The sequence below is a fragment of the Zootoca vivipara genome, chromosome 1 (assembly GCF_965207765.1).
Source record: "Zootoca vivipara chromosome 1, rZooViv2.hap1.1, whole genome shotgun sequence".
Lineage (NCBI taxonomy): Eukaryota > Metazoa > Chordata > Lepidosauria > Squamata > Lacertidae > Zootoca > Zootoca vivipara.
Genome location: NC_142582.1, coordinates 30,456,491 through 30,468,777, shown reverse-complemented (window position 1 = coordinate 30,468,777; position 12,287 = coordinate 30,456,491). Strand labels below are relative to the sequence as shown.

At 42.3% G+C, this 12,287-nt stretch overlaps 1 protein-coding gene across 4 annotated transcripts in view; it reads left to right on the top strand.

Moving 5' to 3' along the window:
• Window positions 1–11,799, top strand: part of GPD2 (glycerol-3-phosphate dehydrogenase 2) — an 85,051-nt gene extending 73,252 nt beyond the window's left edge. For all 4 annotated transcript variants that reach the window (XM_035131806.3, XM_035131815.3, XM_088661199.1 and 1 more), the window contains 5 exons: window positions 124–282; window positions 1,731–1,843; window positions 3,349–3,427; window positions 3,536–3,634; window positions 7,959–11,799. In XM_035131806.3, the coding sequence (XP_034987697.1) occupies window positions 124–282; window positions 1,731–1,843; window positions 3,349–3,427; window positions 3,536–3,634; window positions 7,959–8,084 (576 nt within the window). In that variant the 3' untranslated portion in view covers window positions 8,085–11,799. The remainder of the gene's footprint in view (window positions 1–123; window positions 283–1,730; window positions 1,844–3,348; window positions 3,428–3,535; window positions 3,635–7,958) is intronic.
• The last annotated feature ends 488 nt before the right edge of the window (window positions 11,800–12,287 follow it).

Genomic DNA, 12,287 nt, shown 5'->3' with positions numbered 1-12,287 from the left:
TACATTACATTCCCTCTTTCCCTTTTCTTTTTAGTATTGTAATCTCTCTGTCCAGAGTCAGGCTATCGAACTGAAACAGATCTTTGAGTGCTCTCTCTCTGTGTCTCTGTCCAAATACTGTAGATTGAGTATGCAATCCAAGAGTATGCCTGCACTGCGGTGGATGTGATTGCTCGCCGCACACGCCTGGCCTTCCTGAACGTGCAGGCTGCCGAAGAAGCCTTGCCAAAGATAATTGAGATAATGGGGAAGAAGCTCAAATGGAGCGAACAGAAGAAAAAGGTATAAGGGCGGGCCTCTAGGTTCACAGCAGAAGGATGGCAAGATCCTTCCCCATGGGCATCGGTGAATGAGCCATAGTTGCTTTGGATGTTGTTTTTGTCAGGGTTGTTAGAGTTGTTGGCCTGTGGAGGTTCAAATCCCCACTAAGCTAAGACGCTCACTGGGTGCCAAACGCCTGCTGCTTTCTTTCAGCCAGACCCTCCTTGCGGGGTTGTTGGGAGATAAATGGTGGAAGAGACATGTGTACTTCCTTGAACTCCTTGGAGGTGTGTGTGTGTGTGTGTGCATACACACATGCAGAGACACACATGGGCGCACACACCCTATTTTGGTTGGGCTCAAACCATATGCTACGTTTACTCAAGCGATGCTGCTAAAAATAGCCTCCCTTTGGGGACTGATCACCCTCCCTGCTGTAACATTTGGAGGTACTCACCATCTCCCCAGAGTTCCCTTTCCCCCAAAGCCATGGTGGAGAGAGAGGAGCTAAACAACATGACAACCCTCAATCCACTTGGTGAGTACTGCAGCTCTTGCCATAACAACTTAGACCTGTTACTGAGGGCAGGCCGATTCCTGCCCCCATGGCCTTCCTGTGGTGCATGTAGTTTGCACTGGAAAATAGAATGTATTTCATAAATGTGCTTTCCCCTTTCCTGCTGCCCCCAGTAGATGTACTGCATGTGCTCAAGGAGTTCCAGTATCTTGTTTTCAGGCCTTTTGAAGCTAACTTACTATGGAAAACATTATTTTGTCAAAGCAGGATAGCTGGTTTCATCTGTAAGTCCCTACTTCCTCAAAGGAGCGGAGCCTGGAAAACACTGAAAGTGGTCAGGCACATTGAATACAGGAGCAGACCAGCAAGGAGCAGAAAACAGTGCAAAATGAAGTTTTGGAATGGAAGAGGGGATTTGAAGATTCCCAACTAGGGGCTGCCTCGTTGTCCTGCTGTCTGAAGAGAGTAATCACAGCAAATGCCAGAAGCCCTCAAAATTTGGATGCATTAAAGCCTGTGTCTCGCCATTTAATGTATTTATTGTAGCTATAAGATACCAGCATTAAATTTAAAGGCCATCTCTTGTCCCTTTCTGTCTGCAAGCACAAGTCTTGCTGACATCGCTGCTAGTTGCATGTGTGGATTGAGGGCACGTTAGAGCCTTTAAAATCTTTACATTGCACGTCTCCCGGAGTAATTATCGCTTGATAATCAACACTTGTACAACCAAACCAGTGATGTAGCTGAAGCATGAAATGCTGCCTAATCTTAATTACCTTGTTCACCTTTAAGCACTTTTTGGTCATCAACTGCTGATATTCCTCTAAGGACCAGCAATTATAATTAAGTGAAAGGAGCCAGTAAAACATTACAGCAAAGAAGGAATTCGGAATGTAAATATTTGCTGTTACCCTAGAGTTGAGACACTGTGTGCTGCTCTCTCGCTGTATAGGAGCAGCTTGCAGAGGCGAAGAAGTTTTTGTACTACGAAATGGGCTACAAGGCACGATCAGAGCAACTGACGGATCGCAGTGAAATCACTTTGTCCCCAGCAGATATTGAGAGGTAAATACATTGTGCACGCTAGTAGTTGCTATTCTCAGGGGTCTAGATAGAACTGCAGTGGGTAGGTGGAGAGTGTTAAGAACAAAACCCCCAGCTGTGCAAGCCAGGCTAAGATGGCAGATCCTTTTATTTAATTTTGCTGCCACTGTACCCGATCTCTCTTTGTGTTTATTTGCCACATTTGAGGCTGGCTTGAGGGCATGGGTAGGACCTCGGGGGATACATCATGCTCCTTCTGGGGTACTTTGTCCACCTTTTGTCCTCACCCTGCACTCAGCTCTCACCTGTGGCTCCTAGAAGCTGTAAGCATGTTCCACTCTTGGAAATGGTTTTGACTGGCCTTCCCTCCTCCATGCGAAGACAGGCTCTGAGACCCATAGTGGGTCCAGTGGTCAAGAAGGCGGTTTCTGCATGAGCTTTAGAGGGAAATGATGGGCAGGTGGGGCTTGGCAACCTTGGCAATGGGAAGGTTTCCCATCTAGGAGAAGGAAAACTCCGATCCCAAACCACCAATGCCTTGTGGGATATCTTTGGGAGAAGGAAGACTAAAGAGTAAGCCCTACATAAATCAGGAGTGGAGTCCCTAAGATGGTTGGATGTCATCATATGCGCCTCCTCCTGGCAACTCCTGCTGCCAAACATATTGCTCTGCTTTCCTTTGGACTACATCAGCGAGGCTGAGAGGGAGGTCTTGTCATCTGGGCAGCCCAGGACCTCCATATACATTGCCAGACTTGTGCCTAGGGGAGGTCACTTCGGCTTGATCTCACCCCCAGAGTACTCCATTGTCTCTCGAGACAGACGGATGCCATTAGGTTGCCTTGAGTGACTGTTTGACATTCCCTGATCAGCTGAGAGCATTGGGCATAATTATATCTCTGTCTTGGCTCAACATCTGCTGGGTATGTGTATGACACTGCCTTGTGTACTCAGATGATTAATTCATCTGGTCCATTAACACACACACACACACTATGCTAACTTTCAGTGGCTCTCCTGAGCTTTCAGGCCAGGGATGAGGAACCTGTATGACCCTCCAGATATTGTTGGGTTCCCACTTCCCATCAGCTCCAGCCAGCAGTCAGGGATGATAGGACTTGTAGTCTATCAACATCTGGAGAGCCACAGATGTTTCTCATCCCTGCTTTAGGCAGACATTTTCCCCACTTCTGCTACCAAGATTATTTAACTGGAGATGCCAGGGACCCAGTCTGTGTGCTTGTGTGCAAAAGTATGTGCTCTACTATTGAGAGCACATACTCTACTATCCTTTCCCAAAACGACTGAATCCTGGCAGCACTTAGTATGGTAGAAAGTGGTATGTTATGGCATTAAAATGAGGAAAGTTGTGTAGTGTTGGTGACAATAACTGTGGCACTGTCTGGTGGTGGAGTTTTTGCAAGGAAGGAGGAGAACATCCCATAGATTTAGGTTTGGCTTCTTTATAAAACTGCTTTTGCTGTTTGGCATTTTATAGCTGTTTCCTGAATTATCCAATTTTGCAGATATAAAAAGAGATTCCACATGTTTGATAAAGATGGCAAAGGCTTTATTACCATAGTGGATGTGCAGCGTGTGTTGGAGGTAACATTTTACTTACCTTAAAAAATACTATCAAAATTGCCTGACATTCTATTAATAGTGTTTTATTAATCCAGGATTGTTGGTTTTTTCTTTCATAAACTTTTATAGAGCATCAACTTTCAAATTAATGAAAGAGCGCTCCACGAGATTTTGAATGAAGTGGATTTGAACAAGAATGGGCAGGTTGAAATCAATGAGTTTTTGCAGGTGAGTTGGTTCCTTTTAAATGCGTGATTGTTTTTTATACCTATCTTTTATATTTTATAGTATATGCAAAGTGTAGCATGGCAAGAAGGGGTGGACAGGCAGCCCAAGCGAGCTTGAGGGCGGGGGTAGCCAAAACAGGCTGTAGCAGCACCTCAGCTCCGCTGGCTTCTTTGTCTGCCATCTTTGTGGGCTCCAGAAGTCCATTCGGCTTCCAGAACGCTCAGAAACCAAGACATGGCTTCCGATTGGCTGCAGGAAGCTCCTGCAGTCAATTGGAAGCCACGGAAGCCCCGTTGGACATTCAGGTTCCAAAGAACGTTCGCAAACCGGAACACTCACTTCCGGGGTTGTGGCATTTGGGAGCCAAAATGGACGGGTACCAAGACGTTCGGGATCCAAGGTACGACTATACTAGCTGCTTTCCTCCTCTGAGGCTGGCCTCGTAATCCACTGCTGCCACTGCTTGATTACCATGGAGAGTGACAGAGAAGCAGTGCAGTGAAGTGGAAGACTCCCAGAATGCAATTTTAGCCTATGATCTGGCTGTCACCTAGTGGAGGCAGGTAGGCCTTGAAGTCAAGGTCTCTGAAAAGCATTTAATAGTTACCTTTTCTTCCTACTCACCCCTGCAGTTTCTGCCTTTTAAAAAAATGATCTCCAGCCTACTTCCTGACTTAACCAATTCTAGTAGACTTGGCTTAAATCTCAGCAGGCAAATTTTCATGCTCAAAGTTTGTCCTTTCCATGCTCATAACACTGACTTGTATGGAGACTGATTAAATAGTAATTTCATACTTCTCCTGATTTTTAAAAATTAATAATTTACAGGATGTCAATTTATTTTGCGCATGGGCAACATGTTAGATGGCACTTAGTCTAGTGGTGAATCAGCACAGTGCTGCTCACATTGTCCAATATAAGGGCCAGTGGCCCAGGACATGTTTTCTTCTTAGTGGTCCAATGCTGAAAATAAATCCAGATTTATTTATTTTTGCTCTTTTCAGAGGCTAGCTGTATCTGTCATTTTGTAAGCCATTTAAATGCAAGTTGGAAGGATGTTTGCTACATAGTTGCCAATGGTTGGACAGACGGGTTTTCCTTTTTCAAACACAAGCATTCTTTTTTTGGTCCAGCTATTAAACATATTTAAAAACTGAAATTCAAAAAGAGGGGAGAAGCAAAACTACATACCCCCTTCCTATGGTAAAAATACCAAATTTGTGCTATTCGACTGTAATTAATTCGACATCTGCTTGACACGTGGATTACTCCAGGATCACATTCATGCCACATTCAGTTTCGAAGCACACCTGCATTGTTAAAATTTGTGCACTCCATCCTTCAATTCTCTCTCTCTCTCTCCCCCTCTCCCATGTATTCATTTTAAAGGGGGGGGCACCCACCCACCCAGACTTAACAGCAAGGTATGAGAGGCAGCTTCAGATGGGGTGGGGGTAGTGTATTGCTCCAGACAACGGCAAGTAAATCACTGCAATCTCTCAACCAGCGTTCATCTTGCTGCACGTTTATTTGCTTGATGAATCCTTTAGCACACGGTATAGCCTTTCCCTTAGCCAGATCCACCCTTGGGGTTTGATGTGTGAAGGGAGGAGCTTGCGCGCATGGCCCCCTCCTTCCTTCACATGGCCAATTCCCTCCCCTGTTGTAGTTAGAAGTATCCATAGCCTGCCTGCAAGCAGAATCGGAACCTCCGTTGTTGAAGTCTGTTCTCATTCTTGCTAGGAAGCATAGTTAGCGGTAACCGGAGTTTTGCCGAGTTCTATACATCGTGGCAGTTCTAGATGTTGCCACGAATCAGGAAGTGGAAGAGAGTATCAGCACACAGGAGGTGGAGAAGAAATTGGCTAACACGAGCCTCAAGCGCGTTCTTGACTGCCATGTTGTGTGTTTGCCTTGATGTTTGAACTCGGCCACTTGCATATCAATTGGCCTGTGAATTGCTCCCTTATCCTATAAAACCAGAGGGGAGAAAATTGGTCTGAGGTTTTGTGGGTGGGGTGCAGAAGGTGGAACGTGGGAACATGTGTCTTTAATTCCAATGCTGCAAAATACACAAGCTCTAAAGAGGCTTCTGAAATGCGTCTAGGCATGCATTTGACTCCTTTCATACAAGCAGCAGCTTATTTGTTTTCCATTGCCAGCCAGGTTTGTTTTTGTAGAGCCTTCCTTGGTCAGGTTTTTCAAATGACTGCCAGGTCCTTCCTGCGCAGTGGCAATGATGAATGCAGAACATGAGATAAATTAATGCTGGGGATTTTGGTCAATGTCAGCCCTTTCTTCACTGTGTCAAGTTAAACAAACAAGATCAAGGCAAAGGAAAATGGTAATTGTCTCTCTCAGGATGGGTTGCAGATAAGAGCACTGTTGAATCTAAATGTGGAAATTTTCACAGGTTGAGTCTAGCATATTATATATATTTGTGTGTGTATGTGTATATTCTCCCCCCCCCCTTCCACACATAATAGAATAAGTTATGTGAGTAAATTTATTTATACAGAGGTTTAAAATAGAAAATTTGCCTATAATGTAAATCACGTTAAGGCGTTCTTTTTTAAAAAGAAAATCTACTCCCCACTCCCACTAACATTACAGTTTCCCCTTTCTCATTTATTCTCAGGCTCCGAAATTAACAGGATTTAATTTTAGATTTTAAAGGTCTTATTCTGTATTGGTAGCACTTTGATTTCATGATTGTATTTGTTTGAAATTTGGCTTGTTTGTCAGTGATCATGTTAAGATGAAATAGCTTATCCTGCTGTATGTTATTTGTGATTATTATTCTTTTAAAGGGACCAGCTTTATTGTGCTTTGCACACTTCAGATATTTAGGGGTGAATGCTTAAAACCATTTAACACAGATTTGCATTTTTCATTTAAATTTCCAACTTACCTTATCCCAAGTACTTGGGGCAGATAATAATACCAAACAATCCAATAAAACTAATAATGCCTATTTAAAATATAAAATGCAATGTTTACGGTAATTCATATTGTTCTATACCAGTTCCTCTCCTGCCACCCAGAGCCCGTAAAAAACAAGATCTGGTTGCATTTTTGGAAAAATATTCATAATTCAGGACTATACCAGTTTAGAATACAGAGTAGGGGATCTCTCGTTTGACATTGCCTCTATGTCAGGCAGAAGGCTTTTTGTCTAGCCACCTCCCTGGTGTGCTATCTTTGTAGGTAAGGGGTGCTTTTCATATACAAACACTTTGGGACAGGTGATTTCACACTGCATGTATTCCTCAGTTGGCATTGACCTACGTGGGTATTGTCATCACAAGCAGGCGGGTAAAAAGGAGAACTTCTGCTCCTCCGAAGGAGTGGATCTTTTCATTTATTAGATACACATGTTGATTCTTTGAATAAATAGGATGATGAGTGGCCTACTTCTGTTATCTTCTTTGATACCTGTTTTCTAGATTTTTAAATCTCCAGGGCAGGGACATATCCTTCTATTCTTTGAAAGTACCATGCTCATGAGTGATGTTGTTACTGTTGCTGTTGGATCCATTCGTGTTAGTCTAGTCTTCCAGATGCTTTAACCTGCTTAAACATCATGGCTTTTCTCAAGTAGCCAGAAGGGCTCCAATGAATACTTGATTGTTTTTGCTTAGGCAGTCCAATGAGTTAACATCAAAGCCAGAAATATTCATATCTATATATACCTATATCTATCTATATCTATATCTATATAGAGACATATATATTTACATATAGATATCTGCATGCGCACACACACACACATACACAGAGAGAGATATGAATATCCTGGAGGAATTTCTGATTGCTCAGAGAAAGGAAAATTGGCCAAATAATGCCTTGCACATTGTTCATTCATCTCTGCTTTGGCCCTAAAGGAAAAAAAGTCAGAGAAGTAAAACGAGAGTGTGGCTTGTAGCATTTGCTGTCAGCTTGATAATTGTGTGATGCAAGCCCAGCATAACAAATAGGGCAGGAAGAGCAGTTTTACAATTGTTCTGTTGGCTTTCTCATTGGAGTAGCAACAACATGGAATCGGAACACTATTAATGAGAGCATGCCCATCAGTGGTAATATTGAAGATGCTGTGCTCATCTTCTGAGGTGTGGAGGGTAGTGACACAAGAGCAGTGCTTCTCAGTGGTCTTCCACTTCTGGATTTTGAGAGTGAAGTCTGGCTCTACTTCACCACAGAGTTTTGTAATGTGTTAACGTTTGCTCGTGTGTTAAGACATAATTTTTTTTTTAAAAAAAACTACATTTCTAAATGAATGAGTCTTCTCAATCCTGGTGTTTGTTTGTTTGTTTGTTTGTTTTAGCTCATGACTGCTATTCAGAAAGGATTTGTCTCTGGAAGCCGTCTAGCTGTACTTATGAAAGCTGCAGAAGAGAACATCCACCAGCGCGATAGGATTTCAGTAGATCGGAGTGGTGGCGGTCTGTGAGTTTTGGGAACCCTCGGCTGCAAAATGGTGGATCTCGTGTTGCTGCTGAAAAACATTCCAGTGCTTTCAGATGTGTCCTGCTTCCTCTGCTTGATCTGTCTGGCATTGAGCAACCATACGGAAAAAAACACTGTTGCAGTCTGCTAACTTAACAGTCTACTATTGCAGTCCTTAAAGTTCTACTACCATTTTGACTTTTGGCCTCCTTAACTGGGTATATGTTTCTGCTTTCTGCAGAATCAGTGGTGGACATGCATTTGGAGTGAGGGAACTGTGCCCCCAGTGCCTTTTTCTGGGCAACTCCTGGGGGGATCTGCACTATACCTTGGCTGCCCTTGGGGCCCATGGCAGGAGATCCAGGTGCAGTTTCATTGTGCCACCTGAACTGGAATAAGAAAAATCCTTTTTCTACCTTAGTAAGGTGGCCTCTGGCTCTCTTCTCCTATCTTGCTGCTTTGATCTGGCAGAAGTGGAAGGTGCCAGAATGCCTTTAGTGTCTTATACGTCGGCTTGTTTATTAAACTTCTGGATTGCTTTTTTCCTTTTCTTTTAGGAGAAGTGTGGTGTGCTAAATATTCATCTTGTTGCCTAGAACTTTGGGGATGATTGTATTATTATTACTACTACTGATATTGCAAAGCTATTAAAGCATGCGTGTCATTTTAAAAAAAATGGAGTGATTTGTTGTTGGGGAGAATATAAGAGTTCTCACATCTGTATTTTCCATTGAATATTGCACAAAATATAAATGTATGTCCTGATAATTGCCATGATCATTGTGTCCAGGTTGGAGGACATATTGAGTTCAACATATTTTAAGTCTCATTGAAACTAGTGGGGCTTACTTAATTATGTCCTGCACCTGTGATTTACAGGTGAATTTCTGAAACCACTTTAAGACAAGCATAAGTTGAGAAGCACACCACAAGATTTTTATGATCATTATTTAAATGGTGCCTATTATGCCACCATGGGAAAACACAACATTATGGATGGAAGTTTCATCCCTGTTATTTCTTCTATAGCAAGTGGTAAAGTTTGTGGTGCATATATAGTTGGGTTTCTTGTGATATTTCTATAGTGTTTTTAATGCCAGTATCTCAATTTATTGTTCATTTATGGAGAATGCACAAAACAAAGCACAACCTGAAACTATTCTAGCATCTCAGCATGTTTTGCTAGAGAAACATGGAGCTGGGTTTCATTTAATTATTATTAAGGTAGCCTGTTGGATTTTGGGCACGCTTTTGAAGCATGGGTTTTTATTTATCTTTTGCCTAAAATCCTTCCAATTAAGCGGGATTATGCCACTTAGGTCACTTGGAAGCTTTCTTTTTGCTGTCTGCAAAATGAAGGGATGGTATGCAGCAAAGAGAAAAGTTGACATCAGGTGGGCCTTTATTTTGATATCTCTTATCTCCAAAGGCTTTTACCCTCTTGCCAGTTTTTTGTTTAAAGGATACACCTGTAAGAATTGACATGGGAAAGTTCTGCACTATTTTAACGGCACCATCATCATTATTACTCTTATTATCATTATTTATTGTTGTTAGTTTTATCCCTTGAGTGATGCAAAGAGGGCATCCCAGGGAACAAAATGTAGGAATTTGCCCTTAATAGCATGTAGATGTAAGAAGGGTTTCTGTGCACAGGGCTTTTCAGTAGTGGCATATACTGCAGGATCCTTCTAATGGACCATGGAACTATCTTAATAGTCCCACAATGCCACCCCTAAACCTCTCCCCTGGCAAAAACACTTTATATGCACTTTTTGAAGGTGTAGAGGGCCTTTACTGCTAGGAATAGCTGCAAGTGTATTAAAAGTAACCCAGCAACTAACTTTTAGAAGGATGCATTCACGTTTTTTGCATGTAGAATATTTTTTTTTTCATTCTCAAAATGAAGGCAAAGAGCCACAATCTAGTAAAATATATTCGAGGGCAACGTTCTCAAAAGCCTGCCGTGAAGTTCCATTCAGACATTTCCCCTTCTTTTTGCTATGATCAAGGTCCCTTAGACCTTCTGTTTTATATGTTGGCAGTAGCAGGAAGGAAATGGAGAAGAAACAGATTTGTCTTGCTTTTAGACCCTGAGCATTTCAGATAGAATTCAAACATGTGACTAAAGCCTTGTGTATATTTGGACATTTGAGACGTCTGTCTCTGAGCACAAAGGGTTATTTTGTACTGTTGGCTGCTTCCCCTCCACACAACCAACACACATTGGGTTGGTTTTTTCATATATGTTTTCATCCCCTTATATTATGTGTATGTGCATCTAGTTTGGGGGGACATGAAAAATCAGCACCAACGATTAACTGAAAACTTGCTTTTCCACATATTGCAGAATGTGGGGAAATGACCACCTGTATTTTCTCTATTTGTACCCCTACAAGGGTGTGTGTGCCAATGTTTGTGGGCCAATCAAAGTAGCATTTTAAAATTTCACACCTTCAGACAAAAGAACATCTGCTAACATGTTCTCTTTCTCTTTCTCTAACCATTCATCCGCACCAAAGTTAGCTTAGCTGCAGGGCTTTTAGCACTGAAGAGCAATGGGTATCCAAGCCATGTTACTTAAGACAACCTCTCATAAACCTTTATGTGCCCATTAGCAGAAGGCAACACAGGATTTCCAGCAATGCCTAGTTATGCCAATAACTTTAGCCCTGTCGGGGCATCATGAGCTCCTGTTTCCAACAACACAGGAGCAAGGAGCAGGCAGCACCATGTAGATTTGGATCTGATGTCATGTGCTTTCCCCCCCAAGGTCTGCACATACAGCACAACACTTGTGAGAACTTCCCCAGAACCTTGATTATGGTGGGGTGACCTTCATGCGCACCGCTATGCTCATGAATGGCCCTTCCCTACAGACGTCGGTGGGACTCCTTGGTGTGGTTCCATTCCTTGCTTCCATAGCTCTTTCACCTAGCGCAGGCACTACTCTCCTCACCACTTGCTACCAACACGTTCACACCGTGAGCATGCTTGTGTAGCAAAGATTCTTTTCCTTTCTTCCGTAGTTTTAGAGTATGCAGGTTCCCCCATTTGGGATTGGATCTCTCTGAATGTCTTTCGCTTTGCGACGCAAGAGTCACATGTGCGCCACTGCTTTGAACAGGAAGCAAAAAGTTATGCGCACCATACTTGCTTGATTCAGTCAAACGATAGGCGGAGAATTACTTGATGGTCACAACGTTCTGGATTTTTTGTTGTTGTAAATTTGGAAGGTGGTCATGTGCGGGAAATAGAAAGTACATGCAGGGTTTTTACTTTTCCTAGATAATAATTCTGTATAATGCCACAGTGTTCCAAAAAGAAAGCCAAAACAATTAACAGCAAAGCAGGCCTGTGGTTTGGTTTGGTTTGGTTTGGTGTGTGTGTGTGTGTGTGTGTGTGTGTGTGTGTATGTGTGTATGCACACGTACCTATATGCATACATATACATATATACTTTGCCGCATGTTTTTCCATCTGGCACTTTTATGTATTGTGACGGGTTATTGTTCAGGATTGGACTGTTAAATACTGTGTTTGAGGCTGGGTTGTCATTTTTATAACTGTCTCTGTGTTTTATTGTCATTATTTATTACTTTTGATATACAGAATGAGCTGCATGCATTTATAGAGCAATAAGAGGATGTATTTAATGTGCCTTGTTTTTAACTGAATAAGAACTGAACACATGAATCAATAAAACTGATTAAAATGGTCCACTCGCTGGCATTTTGATGTTACCGGCAGTTACGGAAATAAAGTTGATTAGTCTTGAACTATACCCTCCCTTCTCTTGCGCCCCCCCGCCCTGCCTCCCCCAGTGGTTAAAAGTTTAAAACAGAGACTTCTTAAACCTCCAGTTTTAAGGGAAAATATAAATTACTGGCCTTAACTCTGTGTATCTGGTTGGGCAAATTAGGAGTTAAAATCCAAAGAAGCTTGTCATGAGTTATTAACGGTAGATTTCTGTGTTGGAATACAGTAGAATATATTTTCATTGCTACCATGAAGGGCTTCCCCCCTCCTTTTTCTCTCCCCTCCCCACACCGTGAGATCAGAAAATGGCAACAGCCCACAAATCATTACCAGGATGGACTTATTTATTTATTTTGTTTCATTCAACCCAAAGCTCTTCAGGCGCCATGTCCCCAGCCCACACGGATGAATTTTATCATGACTAAAATCAATAGGAATAAATGGAAAA